The following is an 18,336-nucleotide window of genomic DNA, read 5'->3' as shown; positions in this document are numbered from 1 at the left end:
AGATAAAGTTATAGCGCTGTTATCCACTCACTGTGTCCAGGAAATAATGAAAAGAATTATCTTTCAGTCACAACCCTTAACTGATGAAGAGGGAAGGTGGCAGACGGAGCTATTAAAAGCACGGGCCATACTAATGGCATTGACTTCTTTTCATTTTTTGAACAAGTAATTTGTCCTAAGTTGTTAAGTGTAAAAAGCCTTTTTGTTGCCTCAGCTGTCAGAGCTTTAACTTTTATTAGAATCATCATTTTCTGCTTGGATCAGTGTCATAAAGCACACCCATATGGAGCCTGACTGCGCTTACCGAATGCACTCTCTCCGTCAGCACAATGGCCCTGTAGTGTTAGTGATTATCAAATGATTATCAGGCAGGAACATATACAATGAAAAGCTCAGCAGAGAACCATATGTGCGTGAGATATGTACACAGAAGGCATATCAAAGCTTGTGTCTGGAGTCAGCTCACTGAATCAGTTACAGCACTCAGTTTTCACCCCTGTTACCTCAGGACTATGATGTCTCCATTTCTAAAGATGCACCTTGACATGATTGATGTCTAACAAATTATTTCAGTAGCCTTCTCACTCACAGGTTGACGGTATCAGGGTTGAGATTTGTTGATCTATTCTCCCTTGAATTCATGTTGCGTCCTCACTGAAAACATCTTCGAGGACAACACTGTCAGAGTATGTATTGAGGCAAAGTAAAATGTAAACCCATGACATTTGGTTATCAAAATCTTATTCTGAATATCAAACACGTATGTTGAGCCCTGTGTGAATATGGCACCAGGATTATTGGGAGGCTGAGAGTTTCTAAGATCCAGAGGTGTGCCTTCTTGTTGCACCCTCATTCCGTGATGTAAAGATACAGCCCACCTGTACTTATATGTGTTGCACAGTCGACCTATACCTCCTCTGCTGGAGAAATAAATGTTCCACAAAAAACACGTGGTTTGTAGACATCTCTTGAACTCCCATTAGCGACTAAATCGCTGACAAAGAAGAAACAATGGCAACTGCTGATATTGTTTCAATGTGGTCCTGAAGACACCAGAAGTAGTTTAAATTACCACAGAAGCCATTTTGAGTATTTTACCATGTGTTTATACTGCATGTCTGTCTGTCTATGGACATACTTTATTCAGTTATGCTTTGCACCGCCCTCTCAGAGAGTGGAGGTTACTCTCGGCACAAACGGAGCAGCAGAACATCAGGCACAGTGAAAGTGAAACTTATACGTTAATTGCGCTGGATCTAAAAGTTTGCATTCACTTCACAACAGCTGCTCCTCTAACCAATCAATCTGCAAGTCAACTCCATAAACTGCTGTTAAGGAAAAAAAAAATTCATGAAGTTACCCCTGCACTGCATTCGAGGATTCCCAAAAAAGTCCAAATTTAGAGAGGGGACACAGAATGATAAAAAGAGGGAGGCACACAAAATTAAAACACGGAAAGTTTGCCGAACCCAGATTCATGGAAATTCAGTGTTGGAGTTTCCTAAGAAAGTGTGGATCATTCAAATGATCGTAGAAACAAGATTTCTTCTAGTTATGAGGACTCACTGTTTTGTTTTTTTTTTTTTGTGGTTTGGTCTGCTCATTGGCATTCAAAAGGGACAACAAGAAAATGATGGCCTAAAAATACAGTGACAAATCAGCTGAATTGGAAACAGCTTAGTGTAACTATGAGAGTGAATATGTTTGTGGGATTGACTGTCACCTGTCTAAATGTTTGCTTTCACTCGGTGCAGTCTGGGCTACAGAATGACAAAAAAAGCAGTCAGATGGAATGATGAAAACAAAAGTGTGGGTTGCTGTGATTATAGTAACCAACTAAAACAAACTCATGTTGCAGCTATTTCCACAGTTGTGACAGTGAGAACATGGCAAAAACAAACACACAGCAAACACTGAGGCTGAAGTTGCCCCTCAAATGACAGAAGCTTCCCCCTGCCAGGTCGTGGCCTACGCCAGCGCTTCCTGCTAAAAGGCCAGGCATCATTTCAAACTGATCGTTACCCAACACCCACTGACACACACCCACTCACCAACCTTTTTAAACAATAGGCGAAACCATACGAACAAAGTGCCAACAAGGCGAAATGAAAACAACGAAAGGTGGTGGCGCTATGGCTGCAAAGAAGCCTCCGCTACTGCGAGCCTCCGTGTTTGATCTCTCCTTACCGCCTCTAACAAATGAGTGACGGCAGCAAGCGAGAGGAACATTAAAGGAGGCTGTGAATGGCTTGTGGGAAAGCTCGGAAAGGTCAGCGAAGCTAATTCAGGGAGCAAGGAAGTATTAGAAAACAGCCATTAGAGCTCCACAAGGCATGATAATGTTAATGGTAAGCGTTAGTGGCAGAGAGCATGTACCCCTGTGGCATTAACAGAATGAGTGCCTGGCTTCACTCAGGTTCACTCAGCAGATGCTGCTTTAGTCACAGTCGTTTAATTTGCACTCTGACTCTGTGTAATTTATTCTCTTTCTACAATAATAGAAGATGTGGGAGTGCTCACTTTTTACGCTTGTGTTTACACTCAGTGGTATTTATGTAGGCTTTTATGTGAGAAGTTGACACTTCTTTAATGAGTTGACTGGTAGGACACAGCTATTTGAGGCTGCATCACAGATTTTCCATCTGCTGAATGAGCAACTTTTCTCCTGAAACCCTTCCGACGCTCTTAATTGGCAGGGCTGAGATTCCACAACAGCTCGTACAGCGCGCTCAAGTTGTTAAGTGAATCTCACTGCTAGCCTCTGCTGCTGCGCTGGCAAAACTCACTCGAGTGCACTGCATAAATGTGTGCCATGAATAGCTAAAAGCAGGAGAGGGACAGAGTTATCATCAGCATAAATTCACCTCACCTCCAATCAGAGCTTACAGACAGCTTGATTTTATCGAAGCGTGGGAAACATCGGAATTGGTGTTTGTTTGAGGAGAGACACTGTGGCGTTACACTTCGTCCTGATTGCACTGGAGTATTAGTATGTGTCGGAGTCTGTGCACTTCCTGTAGTCAGCAGAAAAGCAGACGACAGCACGTCATTCTCTCCAGGTTTTTTCTTCTTCTCTGCCTCTAATGGGTGCACCTTCAGAACACTGTTTTTATTCAGCATTAGACATCCACTCCTGCTCAGCGGGAGATATAGCTGGGAAGGCTGTCGGCTGAAAATATTAACTTTGATGGGCTGTTAACACACTGTGCACACTAACACCGCCAGTGTTTCTTTAAATTAGGCGCAACAAAAGAGCAGAGCAGTTGAATTTTGCCTACTATTTTATTGCGTGAGGGGAAATGCTAAATTATTAATCCTTTCAGCACAAAGCCTATAAAATATACATAGTTATTTACAAATTTGTGTGGACGACATGGCGACATGTATAAATAATACAGATGTGTGAAGTGTTGCTGCTGCTGGAAATTTCATAGAATGCATTTATGTGCAGGAAGAAGAGTCAAAAGTGGCTGGTCAGGGAAAAGAAACAGGTTTGTGTGCACTCATGCGTCACTTCACCTTGTATCTTTCTTGCCATCTTGCTAACACAGAAAAACAAGGTGATAATCAGGAAGATATAACAAGAAAAAGCACTAAGTGCCAAGCTATACGTCATGATCAGACAGCTTGTTTTGCTCTTTTCAAGCTGATAATAGAGTTGGTTTTAAAAGTCATGACACCCTGAACGAAACTGATAAGGATTACTGATCTCGGGGATTGTTGGAAGGAAACAATGCAGCGAAACTATTTGAGGATTTGTGAGCAGACACCCCTCATCAGTGTCACTTTGAGTCGTATTCCAGACAATCTGATGTTAAATAAGATCCACAGCGGGGACATGCCGGCTTCACGCTGAAATAAATACACACTCCGCTGACACTGTGTGAGCCTTTCACACGCAGTGGTGGTGGAAGCTGTATTTTCGAGCCTAATCTATTTTTAATCCCCCCCCAACAAAACCGCTTTAAGACTCGTCACCCGCCTTCCACAGCTGTCCTTTCAATAAGGCTAATGTCAGTGGCATCAACAAATCCTCGCCATGCTGTTTCCCTCTGAAGTGGGTGACAGCTTGAGTTTACTGGTGCGCGGCGTGTATTCCGTGAAACTTTCGGGAGCCGACTTGTTTCTTTGTGTGTATGTTATCCAGAGATGAAAGCCGGAGCCAAGTACATCTATTTAAAGAGGTATATAGTATATGTGCAACTCTATTTTTTGACAAGGGCTATCGGCTGGAAAGATTCATCTAAAAGGAGTATACATCACGCTGGAAATTATAGGTAATTAAATCGAGCTTTGACAGGACTTTAGGAGGGAACATTTTCAAATATGTCACACTGGAGAGAATTAGTGGGTTATTAGCGTTGCTGTTGGCATCTTAGAGAGATCATGTGAACTATTTAGGTGTAATAGGCCTTATAATGCCTCCCGCTGTGTTCAAACCATGTCTCGGAGAATCTGCTTTTCAGCGAGATAAAGGTAAATGGCTTACTTACTGGCTGATAATGTACAAGTCATCGTTCTTCAATTATAGCTCCGCATGATTCCAATTAGGTCTCACGTATACTCCCCGAGCCTGCACCAAATATGAGATGAAGTAAATGTGTGCTTCGTCTCCCTGAGTTTGAAGTCATAAAAGCTCCCTCACAGGCCCCCTTTACACTTCACAGCAGACTCCTGGCCCATAAATCTTGCACTGTTCCTCCCCTTCATTCTTGATGTTAACTATCCATGATGCTCTAATCACTTTCCACATCTCTTTTACCAAATTATCCCCTTGAGGAGCAGTTATTTACATAATCAGATATCATTCCAGCTGTCATTTATCCTTTTGAAGATAAGAGATATTGGATTTATTTTTTCTTGTGCTTTTTGATACTATCTTTACTTGGGAAAGTTGTAACTGCCGGGACTAATTAAATATACACCACAGTCCAGGCATTACAGCGAGACTGTGTCCTTACTCGCACGGGACTAGTATTACCAGGGGACCTCAGGGGATTTAGAAATGTCCACCCCACGACTATGCTTTGTACGGCACATTTGCACAGAATGAACAGTGTATGGTTTACTCAAATTTGTTGTCATCATCCCCCAGAAATGATGCCAAGATTGATAACTGTCTCTTGCCACCATGGTCATTGTTTAGTAAAAGTTACTTTATCTCACTAAAAATCCCTCTATGATCATTTTGTACCAAACACTGATAAACTGTAATAATTTAGAATACAACACCTAGAAAAAAAAGTTAAACATCCATATAGTTTTTTGGAGGAAAAAGAAAACTCTCTGGCAACATGTAATGTTTGTAGCCCGGGCACTATTAAAGACCATCAGCTAAGCTGTGGCAGCTCTGTCACCCCTGTTGAGAGGCAAGCGGCTGTCCTTACTGCCAGACTGCTTTTGAATTATTTACCGCACACACCACTGGTTATGGCTGGATTTTTACAACACCACAGAGCAGAGTGCTCCACGCTTACTCAGGCATAAAGCAGCACAAAACCACGCACATTAAAAAAAAAAAAAAAAAAAACAGAAAAATAAATAAAAAAGGACTAACACAAAGAGGTGGTGACGGAGGGAGGCTCTGGCTGTGAGCAAATAGTTGCACTCAGTAGGTAGCTTTACAAGAGCACTCACCGTGCACTCCAAGATTAACAATTGCAATTCCAAAAACAACAGCAACAAATTTTAGCGTCTTTATGTAAATGCTATATGCTGAGTTTGTATGATATTTAATCTACTAAGAGACTGTTTACTATTTATGAGAGGGGAGGGTCTGGTGCAAATGGGGGAGGCGCTTCAAATAATTTTTTAAACACTGGGGAGAGAGTTACACTTTTTTATCCAGCTTAGGGCAGGTACATTAAACCTGAAATGACTATATTTTATATATATTTCAATCATGCTCAAAACCCCAAAACCCCACCACCCGCAAGTGGGTTTGAAAGGGATGTTTTCTTTGAACGTATTCACATAGAACAGGTCATACGATATGCTACAAAAATGCACGCACAACAGTTCTTATGTTACACAAATTAGAGCCCCACAAATTGTGTAATGTCCTTACAACACATTCTCATCCCAAGTGGTTAAATGTTATCCTAGATGTCGTGGCACGTAGTTATGTTTACAAAACACAAGCACATGGCAACCACCGCTGGAACGTCAACAAACACACATGCTGGCGCAATTAGGGGAAGGTGACACATGGTGAGGTGCAGAAAAAAAACTCAAGCAAACACGACTCCCGTATGAAAGTTCGTTTGTAGGAAAGTTTATGGGACCCATCCGCCGCCTGCCCTCTAGGCTCCTTCGCACTCCTTATATGACATCATTACTGTCCTGCTGTGTTTCATGCTGACGCGGTAGGTTTCACCAAGCCGCCCACTGGCAGATTATAACACCGAGACTGGCTTTGTCCAGTCGCATTCTCACGCTGTCCAGCAACATTTCATGCACACGCAAAGGTTGTCTTTTGTTATCAGGAAGTTATGTTTTAAGCACTGTCAAAGCAGCCTTTACAAGTTCAGAATGAAAACGGGCTGGTCCGTATCATACAGTTTCATAATATACATACAGTTACAAAAACAGCTAGGTGAAGGCAAAAAAAGTTGCTTTGGCTAGGTTTAGAAAAAGAATTATGGCGAGGAAGTACCTTAAAATTACTCAAAGTTACTCAGTTCCAAACATGCGTCTCCAGAGGCAGTCCGAATTTTGTGACCCATCCACCAACCCAACCTGCCTCCTTACAAGAGCGCTCGGGAACTGCCTCCTTGTTTACTTCCGTTAGAGCACTCGTCACATAATTGCAGCTTTTCAAATTACATGGGATATGTACCAGTTGGGGTGCGTTACTTTTCCGAGAGCAGTTTGTGAGACCTGCCTGTTTCTTTAAAATTCTCTTAAATTACACCAAAAAAGACACCACAGCCAACCCCTATTCTGATAAACAAAGCGCAGACCCTAATTCATATCAACTGCAGGATGCCTCTAAAATTTTTCAGGCAAACACTGACTTCTTGTGTGTGCCAGCAGTCCTCTTGAGAGTTTTCTAATATCTTTGCATTCCCTTGTGCATAACCAAAATTTAACAACAGTGGAAAACGATAATAATTCCAGATAAGTGTTATTCTATTTCAACTCCCGTATCAACACTGAGAGGAGGAGACAAGTCATGTACCTGCGAAAGCCACCTGTCAGTGCTAGTATGGCGGCCGGTGTGATCGCATGGACAGCTTCGTCAATAATGTTCCTCAGGGATTGGGCCTCTGCTTTACTGACAGCCCTGGAGATGTCTCCATAATGCAGAAAACCTGTAGGGAAAAGCCCACGTGGTTATTAGTCTGGGAGCCAGCCATCAATCATCACCATTTGCTCTGGAGAAGTGGCGAGTCAGAGTGAATTAAAAGCAAGGTAAAATGTGATATGTTCTGCCGGCTGATGGAAGGCGACTAGCGGTACTCGCCTGCCGCAGACACAAGAGGATTACAGCCAGTGTAGATACTGAGCTAAATTGTGATTGATGGATTGATGGGTATCTTGTTGATTTCATGCATCTCACTTTGTATTTTTTCTTTTTTTTGTGTGACATAAAAGCCTTGATACTCTTTTTCTACCTTTAGAACAGCCAGAGCCAGATTTTTAATTACAAAATCCTCAATGACATTTCTGTCTGTGCTGCAATAAAATAAATGGGATAATTCATGGTTCTGCTCTTTCACTGAATACAGTGGAGAGATCACAGTTCAAACACATTTTCCATGTCAAAATCTGGCATTATTTCTCTGCACGGAGCGGAGACTGCAGTGTTCCGAATGATGGATTATGACCAGTTTGATGAAGATGTCTGTCAGCATAATACATCATCGGATGGAGTTTCAAACTGAATGGGAACCTGCGAGCGGCCTAATATAATGTTTTGAATTACCGCCTCATGCAGCACTACAGTGTATGCATGCAGCCCCATCCTGAGCAGCTGAGGAAGCAGACAAATGAAAAAGCCGCGTATCAGTGCTTCCCTTTGAGACATTTAACCACGTACATTAAATGCTCTGTGGGATTTCTGTCACTGACAACAATTGAGGCTGATGTTATCTACATGTCTGGATGCTGTTATATTGCCTTATTCCTGTTCACTCAGCTATTTCTTTCAGATGTGGGCACTGCATCGCCTCAAAGAATAATCACTGCAGATATGCTCTAAACTTAAACTTCTTGAACTGCTTCTTTCACTTTCCATTTTGTTTTTTTCAACCGAATACTTATTTGTTTATTTTTAGCTCTAAGCATGGCAACGTCAGCCTAAAGGTCAGTCAATCTCTCTGGTCCCGACTGAAATAACTCAACACCTATTTGATAGACGGAAATAAAAGTCAGAACAAACATTCATGGTTTCAGGAGAATTGAGCCCTCTGACCCCTGACCTTTACTCCAGCACCACAAAGTTTGCGTTCTTTGGTTCAGTGAGTGAAATGTCTTGCCAGCTATTGGATGGATGCAGCTCAGCGCAGAGGTTCGCAGTTTTGTGGACTTAGTTGGTGTCATCAGGTCAAAATTTTAGGTAGTCTAACACTTTGGTAATGAACAAATACACATTCTCATCAGCCTTAGCTGCACTTTGTGCAAATTTGCAAATGTGAGCAGCTGATAGGAAAGCAATTTGCAGGTATTTGTCCATAGTGAAATTTTGACCTGATGAAGTTAAGGGATCGCCAGAAGAATTCATTATTAATTTATCCTGAGGGGAACATAAATGTACCAAAATTCACAGCAATCAAGCCAACATTTCAACAACAAACATTTCACCAAAACCACATATTTTAATCTCTTGTTGTTGATAAAATTCACTCTGACCTACTGGTTGCACTATAGGAAAGGTCAAGGATTTTTAAAGTCTGTAGTTTTCACTCTCTGGCAACCATGAATGTCTGTAATTCATTTGAGCTATTTATGTCCGGACCAAACATGTTGGACCGACCAAAAACCATCTATCTGACAGCTTGGTTTTCTCTTACATTCTGTTTACACCAAGTATGAGAATACGTCTTGAGTGACTAATTGTTTTGAACCTCCTTTCCGCACTCCATAAGCAATGAAACTAGTGCATTAATTCATTCACCATCATTATGAGACTGCTGCTGCAAAAGTGAGGGCTGAGGACAGCCATCCGCACACAAACAGTGACAGGGCTAACTGTTAGTATATAAATATTACTGAATGGTTATTCACAGACTTACAACAGAGTTAAGCCATTTAGGTGCAATTAGTTGGGTGGGGATGTTTAACAGCTGCTGCTGCTGTGTGAGCTTGTGTTTACCAGGGTTTACTGGGTGTTGTGCCCTTAAACAGGGGGAATTGTATGGGAGAGATGAAGAGAAACCCACACGCTGCTATCGCCTTCACTAGTCTGTATTGAGTTACATTTTAAACAATGCAAAAAAACCCTAACAAAATATACATTTCTTCATATGGTGTCAACAAGTCAATTTCAGGAACATAATTATCATTACAAAAGTATCTTAACTTTCTCTTATTTATCTAAATGACTTGTTTCAACCATTTGAATTCTACTACTATAATATGGAGTCTTGCTAATGGAATATATTTTAGCTTTTTAGCTCGCTCTACACATATTCATGCTTTTCCCGCAACATCTGCTATTTGGATACTATCTGTTCATATTATTAAATTGTGTTTTATATAAATAATTATTGTATAAGGATGTATGTAAATGTTTAACTACACATGTGCCTTTTTATCTAAATGTTGCTTGTCTTTAACCATTGTACATATAGCATCTTCATATTATATTTTTGTATTAGTTTAGGATGCCTATAACAAGAAACTACTGATGAAAACTAGCTCCCCAACTAACTTGGGTGTATTTACATTTGTGTAATTGTGGATAAATTGTTCCTTCTTAAATAAATAAATTACAAAGTACATGGACATGACCGCTAATAATGATAACATAAACACTTAAATATCCATAAGAATATAACCATGCCTTGCTTAAATCCTAAAAACAGCAGCATAAACAGAGCTGACAGTGGGACCGCCGGGTCTCTGTCAGCTAGCTTAAACACCAGCAGCATTTCAACTTTCAAATAACATACACGTTAAAATGCGTACGTTTCTCTCACAATGAACCAGAATAAAGGATAAGGAATTATTACCAACATATTTGATAAAGTTAAAATGCTTTATGGACGGCAATTACCTTAAACAGGGGAAACAGAGACGCAGACAAACGCTGCTCTGCCTTCACTAATCTGAGGAAGAGGAGCGCCAGCCAGACGCATCAGGGCGCGAGCCCTCTACTGGAGGCCCGAGGCACTACCAACAGATCAACGCACAATCAAACAGCATCGACAAATCTATCTGTGTTCCTCTCTTTGTTTCACTGGCTGCACAACCTCAACAGTCGCAAATCCTAACACACATTTACAGCCCTTAATGACATTTTATTTCCTGAAAATACTGGAATTGATTGAGATTAGAAAAAAGTAGCTTTTGGCTGAAAATTGATTATTTTTGCCTGTCAGACGGGTAGACAATAAGGCCTGTGAAGAGAGCGGCTATGGAGAGGGTCATTCAGTGCCTCATCTAACCTGTGTGAAAGCAGCAACAGAAAGTTTGCTTATCTGGAGCAAAAAGTTGGATGAGTACAGAAAAGGTTGGGGTTTTTTTAAGTGTAGCCTATGTGTGTAAGCATCAACAGAAAGAATTACTGATGCAAAACCAAACCTAATCCCCAAATCCAAGGAAAGGAATGTAAATTGTCCAACACCTTAAAATAGGAGTGATTAAAACTAATTTTTTAAACAACCAGGCTCGAAATAGTCTACACTGTAAAATCTGGCAAGTTGATCTCACTTAAAATAATCTTAGAAACTGATTGCCTTGAAAAAGGAAAGTAAATATAACTTTTAATCTTAATTTATATCACGTTTATATCTAACTAAGTTTTTTAAAATTTATCTGTATTAACTTGATTTTGTGAAGCTATTGCAACTTAAAAATGGAATTACCTTATTTTTTGTTGTTGTTTTTTAATCTTGGCAATCAATTGCCTTGAAAAAGTTAATATAACAAAATTTTAAGTCAAAGTAACAATTATATAAAAAGAAGAAAATTAAGACTAATAGGTATATTTACCTACATTTTTTGAGGCAATTGTTATTTTTCAATTTGTTATTTGCCATGTCATAAATTAGCCGCAGTGCTGAAGCGGCTCTCCTTCTGGCCACCCAACACAGCAGCAGCAGCGGCTGACATCCATCACTGAGACGTTGAATGGTTCCAACAAACTCACTCCAACACCGAAATAGCACGGCTTTCTTAATAAATCTTTAAATATCTGTCAGGTAACATTAGCCGATTGATGCTAGTGGAAGGTCCTGACACTGTGTATGTTTGTGTGGGCGGACTCTCCCCAGCTGTCCCAATGTAACAAAGTTTTACGCATTTTAAACTTTAAGAAAATAGGACAGTCATGTTGAACGAAAACAAATTGAGTACTTGAGTGCAGGTGTCCATCCCTAATTCACACCTGTACTTAGAGCTGTCCTCTTGTGATCTGATCACCCAGGACACTTGTTAATAGCAGGTGTAAACAGGGCCTCAGTTGCTCTAGCACTAAATTAATTTACTAGTGCTCTGGAAGCTGTCCAAACACCTTCATCCAAAATCAATCTGTAATTAAACGTAATATTGCAAAAGCAATAAAGGACAATTCCCCACTGAAGTATGAACCAAAATCCTCCTTTACAATCACCTCTAATATTTGAAACAACTCAAAACTCTCTCAGTGTAAGTCAGGACCTCTCACGCTCTTTACTTTGACGGCCTGGCTGATTGATGAGGGCTCATGGGAATTCCACAGCGAGCGTTCCCCGTCACAGTCACTGTCCATTGATTTTTATTAAAAATACCCCTGCTGCCTTCTCCATTGTGTTTTCACTGTAAACTCCCTGCTGGTCACATCTCATCTCACTTTAGAGGAAACACATTACAGCTAGCGCTTCACATAAGGAGCTTCCTATGGGAGCAAAAAGGACAAAAAAATCCCAAATGACATGCAGCTCCCCCAGAGAAATTTAACGATGAGATCTTTGAGTCTTTCTGGGAAGTGAACTCGAGTTGTCATTTTCAGTCTGTAATTTGTGGAGTGGCAGAGTGGAAATGCTGAGATGTTGATGTACCACTTTGTTGCATCCGGTTTAGATGGATGCTGCGGTCTGCCAGAATGTCGCTGAATGAGCGCAGCCCTCTACGGTACCACTTCTCCGCCGTCTTAGGTCCAACCCCAAACACACTTGTGAACAGCTGGCAGGAAACGAGGTAAGGACGTAATCAAGAAGACATGCTCTGAAATGACAGGCTCTTCTCACAGGGGGGGGGGTTAGTATTCAATGTTTTCAAGAGCTCGATGTCCTTAAGAGATGGCAAATGCAAATCATTTTCACAGCAATCTCAAAGAAGGAGAGAGCAAACGAACGATGGGAGTCATTTTTTCGCCCACTGACCTTAAGTGTTTGATACCTTTCATCAGAGAGTATTTTCTCGACTTCAAACGCACGGCCATGTTGAAGGATCTCCTGCAAAATATAAAAGTAGATGATGTTATTAAGGAAAACGCTCTCGGTGTCAGCATCGGCGTGTTTTCCCCTCTGGTTTCTGTTCCATCAGCAATTAACAAATGGCCTCGAATTGCTGCTCATTTGAAAACAGTTTAAATCAGGTGCTCCTGGTGTCCTCATTTCCATTTTCTTTTTAAGAAATAACGACTTTGTTGTTGTGAAAGCTGGGATTAATACCACTTTTATGGCGTTCATAAAAAGCCCAAGGTAATGTTTTCCCCCAGCTTCTATTGTTTGCTCTGGAACAACTTTGTTGTTTGGCGTTTAATTGTCTGCCGCTCTCAGCAGAGCACGACTAATTTGCTGGTCACATTTTAACTGTCTTCATTATGTGAACGCATAAAATGAGGCAGCGCTTATCTGGTTAAAATCAGCCATCTTCCACTGGGGAAATTGTAAAAGTTGTTGGTGTTGAAAATGAGCTTTGCATTTTACAATAACAATCTTTGTGCTTATTAACCCATTTTTTGTGCTGCTTTCAGACACCTTTTACAAGTATTTAAACCTTTGAACCCCTGAGCAAATTTCTTTAAAAAAAAAATGAAAAAAGGCAACTAGGTAAGAAATGTTCTACAAATTACGAGAAATTAATAGATTTACAAAATTTCTCTTTTTTAAAAAAGCTGCACGAACTACTTTTATTTAAAGCAAATGTGTTCTTCAGTATGTGATGTCAAACTGTGGAATTCTTTAGAAAACTATTTAAAGGGTTATATAAATAATTTTCAGTTCAAAATTATATATAAGGAGAAAACAATAAGACAATATCCTACAACATCCTTGCCAAATAATGTTTTTTTCTTTTTTTTTATTGTGAGTTGCTGTGTATGGCTTTTGATGCTTTTTTCTCTCTCTCAAGTATTGATTGCTAAGTAACTGATGGTCAAATCATCTATTTCTATTTGTTGATTTATTTTTGAGAAAACGGCTGATAAAATAAGATTTTCCTCTCCCTGCTCCTTTTCAATCATAGAATGTAATGTAGCAAATAACTTGTGGGTGGATTTTATACTGTTCTGTTTCCATGAGCGGAACAAATTAAAAGTGACATGAAAGAGGAAAATCTCTAGGGAAAAAATAAAAAAAGCTAGGGAAAAACAATTTTTTTTTTATAGTTTTCACACTTAGATATTTTTAAAATTATGTAAAAGAATTATTATTTTCCAGGTCATTTCCTTGTTTTTTTTGTATTAATTTGCTCTTTTTTTCTTTTCTTTTATTTTTTAAACTAATTTTCAGGTCATTTTCTTTTATGTTCTACTAATTTTTTGCAATTAAGGGGTCATTTCTTCCCCTGTCACTGATTGCCTTTTTCCCATGCTTTTGAAAGAAATTAAGGCAATTTGCTCAGGTTTCATGACAGGATGACATCTGGTATCAATAAAGCAGTGAACCTAAGATCCACTGTGAGTACAGTGCAGTTTAAAAGCGGCCTTCACTGCTCAGCGATGCATCCACCCGTCCACCTCTGCTTTTCAACCCTCCAGCTAAGGCCAACCTCAAACGCAAGGATAATGCTCCAACACACTCTGCGCTCCAGGGAGGACACACTTCTTCACATGCACGACGAAAAAAACACATACTGACTATTCATCCCTAACTCTGCCTCAGTGCTCCCAGACTTTCATGTCAGTAGGTTTATATCTTTTCCCCACTTTGGCTGTTCAGTCAGCAACGAGCGGTTCAGTCGCTGCTGACAGAGTGTCACTCCGATGTTCACAGGCACATCAAGCATTTTGTTTTTACTCTGTTTGGTTTCACTTTGTTTTTCGTGTCGTGTCATTTTCTTGTTTTGAGCCGCGATCTGTTCAAAGAGACAACCTAGCGGAAAAAAAAAAACCTCACCGCTGGGTGTACGTCTGAATCATGTAAGAACAACAACAGGGAGAGGTCATTCACAGGCAGTCTAATTTAGTCTCCCGAGACATTTATGTTATTTTGTTTAATGAATTCGCCTCAGCGCTGACAGATTTGACAGATTTTGAAACTTGCTCTGAAACCCGCCGTGTGTCTGTTAGGTTTAATGTGTCAGGGAGTTGGACTGCGCAGCTCACCTTGTTCTCCTACAGGGACTTGGCGTTCTCTCCGAGCAAACACTTCTCGACACTTTCCCTGACAACTTGCCGTGATTTCTGCCCTGAGCAAGACTGTGGGTGAGGGGATGATTGCCAAGTGACCCAGTAAGACTCCCCCCACCCCCCAAAAGACGAGATACACTGGTGTGATGCCTGTCGGTGTCTGTGCTCATGTGTGAGCGTGTGTTTTGTCTGTCTAGGACTTCAAATTTCAAAACTATTTTTGATATCTTTGTGAAAGACTGAATTTTTTTAGCCTTCAATAACTCCCAGCAAATGTGTTCTGCGAGATGAGATTCCACTTCGGTGTCACCTGAAAGCCTTTTTTTTTTGCAGATTGGGATTGTTAGAAGAAGAAAGATTCGGCTGCATTCTGCCTGACAGCACACTCAAACAATCTGCACAAAATTTGAAGGAACATTCCAAAAAGTATGAAATTCTTCATAAAGTGGGGGAAAGTTTGGATCTTGTTCCCCACCTTTATTATCTCGTATAACATCAAAATGTGAAGTGCTCATGACGAGTCTTATGATGAGTGGTATTAAATCGGTGGGTAATGGTGTCTTAAGCATTGATAATTGCGTTGAACGATACTGGCTGCATGTACTCCAGATTTTATATCATGCTTTTGTACATGTTCCACGTGAGCTATTTCACACATTTATATCATATATTCTATGATTTGTATTTATTTATGTAAGTAGTGTGTTCAGTCTGTGCATATTCTATCACTAATCTCGCTCCAGTTTTTTTCCCTTGTAACAAAAAAAAGTTGTTGTCAGCATGGGATTCAAAGCAGTTAAACTGGATTCACGATATAAAATCAAATAAATAAATAAATAAATAAATTAAATGTCATGCCCCTCTCTGACACACTCAAACAAGCTTTGGCCACTCCGAAAAAAAAAATTATTAGAATCTGTGAATTGTTAGTTTCATTCTTTTCATGGGAGGGTAGGTGGAACATGTTTTTATCAAGGCTTTAATATGTTTTGAATTTTTTTTCACTGTGATTGTTGGTCATTAAAAATGTTTGTGAAGCCAAGCTGAGTATTGCTGCATCCTTCATGAAGGGATGAATGCATCATATCCATCAACTGTATAAACTAATGGACATAGCCACTGTGACGTCACCCACTGGTTGTAAACTTTTGGTCATCATCATCTTGGATTTTTGGCGCTAGACGTGACCATATTTAAAAGGCAGGGAGGAGCTAACCCTAACACAAGGTGCATTCACAGCTTCAGTTAAATGCAACAATGCTGCTGTGGAAGCCATTTGGACCAAAACCATTTTTTTGTAGCAGTCTGTAAACATGTATATTTCTGCTGTAAAGTTGAACATTTTAATATGAGGACTGACACGCATATGGAGTCTGCTTCAAGTGGTCATTCCAGGGACTGCAGTTTTTGGCACTTCCATATGAGCTTAATTTTTCAGCCCCAGTGGTTGTTGCTTCATCATATGTTGAATTATGGTAAGCTACATTAACACAGTCAAAACCTGTGTGTAACATTTGCTACAAATATTTATACAGATGGCTTTTATAGTCCCATAAACTGCCACTACAAAATGGTCTGTGTTATACTGAACTTGGTCAGCTCTCAGTATTGTTGCACTCAGCAATAAAGTCATGATTTGCTGCTTCATTAAACCACCATCCTGCTGGTTTTGAGTGTTTTAGCTCATTAATCACATCAAATACACTCAGCATTACTGCTGACTTTATTCAAAAGCATTTTCCAAAGTGTCTAGCATGACTTTCACCCTCTGACGCAGCTACTGGTTTTAGATCATTTCGCAACAGTGTGAAAATCAAGTTCGAGGGACCTAAGAGTTGTGTGGTGAGAGAGGTAATCCATCACAGTAAACATTGCATTATTTATTGTTTGCACACACTGACTGATGTGAAAACTCTCCTTGTTTGGGATTTTGAGAGTCAGCTTCTGAAAACTTTGCATTCCAAAGCTATGTTGTCAGAAAATCAAACTGGTATAGCTGCCCAAATAAAACAATGCTGTTTCGTGGCAACACTACTTTCAACACATAATACAGATGGATTGGCTGTCAGCTGGACTCTGCTTGCAGACTGTGGGACTTACCTCCATGACTGCTTTGGTGTGTTCCCCCAGGCAAGGCAGATCCTGAGTGCCCCCCAAGCACCTCACAGCCCAGGGCAGACTCTTTAGGACGGACGCGGCTCTCCTGAAGGCCAAGCATGGACCCTCGATCTCATTGAATTCATAGTTCTCTGCAAGCACTTCAAAAGCATCCTACAGGTAAAGGTGGGCAAGGGCAGGTGAAAGGAGAAAGAGGAATAATGTAGGAGAGAAGACAAGATAGAAATTATATTGTATAATATGGCGAACTTTTTGCATGATTCTAAAGCATTCAAACAAGAGAAAAACAGAAAACCCATAAGAAAGCAAGATCGCACACAGATGTGTCAGGTGTGCACTCACATGTGAGATGCACTGACCCGTACAGGAAACCAAACAGGGAACGGAACTCCCTCCGGTCCCTTCCTCCCCCCTTTATCACTCCTTCTCTGTCCCTGTCACCGTCACTGTACAGTAGGACGTGCTGCATGTTGGTTTTCTTCTGGATGACCACACAGAGACATTAGAGGCTGGCGAACACCAAACAGAAACCTATTATTTTCCACTTGTTTAAAACAGGGTTCTCATGGGGGCAACCACGGGCTCTCCCTTTACAAAGGCACAAATGCTTAAATAGTCTGCAGCTAGGATCATGGAAGGAATGAATGTACAAGAGAGGACTAATCCTCCAAACTAAACTGATATCATCAATGTTTTCAAGTAATAATTGATGAAATTTGGAGCATTTAGCAGTGAAAGAGGGAGATACCCAGCTAGCAGGGAGCATTCCCTCAGCATTGGCTGACGTTACCTACAAGTTGCAACAATGTTTTAAAGAAAAAAATTGAATCTAATGTTCAAAGAACCTTATAAGGATGTTTATCATTTCAAATAATGTCACTGTAAGGTTAGATGCTAATTCAGACAAGAATGTTATCGTGACTTTAAGAATGGTAAATGGAAAATGGACTGTACTTGTATTGCACTTTTCTAGTCTTTTCGACCACTCAAAGTGCTTTCACAGGACATGTCACATTCACCCATTCACACACACATTCACACACTGGTGGCAGAGGCTACCATACAAGGTGCCACCTACTAGGTAGTAACCATTCATACGCATGCACACTCCGATGACGCAGCATCGGGAGCAATTTGGGGTTCAGTATCTTGCCTAAAGATACTTCGACATGTTGCCTAGAGGAGCTGGGGATCAAACCGCTGACCTTTTGATTGGAGGACGACCCACCCTACCTCTGAGCCAAAGCTGCCCAGAAGAACATTTTGGGAACTAAGAGAAAACTTGCCGCTGAAAACATTACTGAAGCATTGCATTGGTTGCTTTGTACCATTCTCAGAACGTTTTAAGAAACAAAAATTGCTAGCTAGCTATTTGTTACCAGAGTTAGTGGTCACACATGGAGCTAAAAGGAGAGTGAATATTTAACTAGCATATGTTGGGTGACCAACAATATAACTAAATGAATGTAATAGGCCTTTCCATAGAAGGCAATAGCATA

General features: G+C 40.4%; 1 protein-coding gene across 2 annotated transcripts in view; it reads right to left on the bottom strand.

The window, feature by feature from the left end:
* The window catches only part of dntt (deoxynucleotidyltransferase, terminal), a 93,806-nt gene that overhangs the window by 50,827 nt on the left and 24,643 nt on the right, over positions 1–18,336 (bottom strand). For both annotated transcript variants that reach the window (XM_042502674.1, XM_042502675.1), the window contains exons 4-7: positions 16,820–16,990; positions 12,528–12,599; positions 12,204–12,327; positions 7,181–7,313 (exon numbers count right to left, since the gene is read on the bottom strand). In XM_042502674.1, the coding sequence (XP_042358608.1) occupies positions 7,181–7,313; positions 12,204–12,327; positions 12,528–12,599; positions 16,820–16,990 (500 nt within the window). The remainder of the gene's footprint in view (positions 1–7,180; positions 7,314–12,203; positions 12,328–12,527; positions 12,600–16,819; positions 16,991–18,336) is intronic.

Source organism: Plectropomus leopardus, chromosome 15 (genome assembly GCF_008729295.1).
Source record: "Plectropomus leopardus isolate mb chromosome 15, YSFRI_Pleo_2.0, whole genome shotgun sequence".
Classification (NCBI taxonomy): domain Eukaryota; kingdom Metazoa; phylum Chordata; class Actinopteri; order Perciformes; family Serranidae; genus Plectropomus; species Plectropomus leopardus.
Note: the sequence above shows the minus strand (reverse complement) of the source record. Positions and strands in the feature narration are given on the sequence as shown.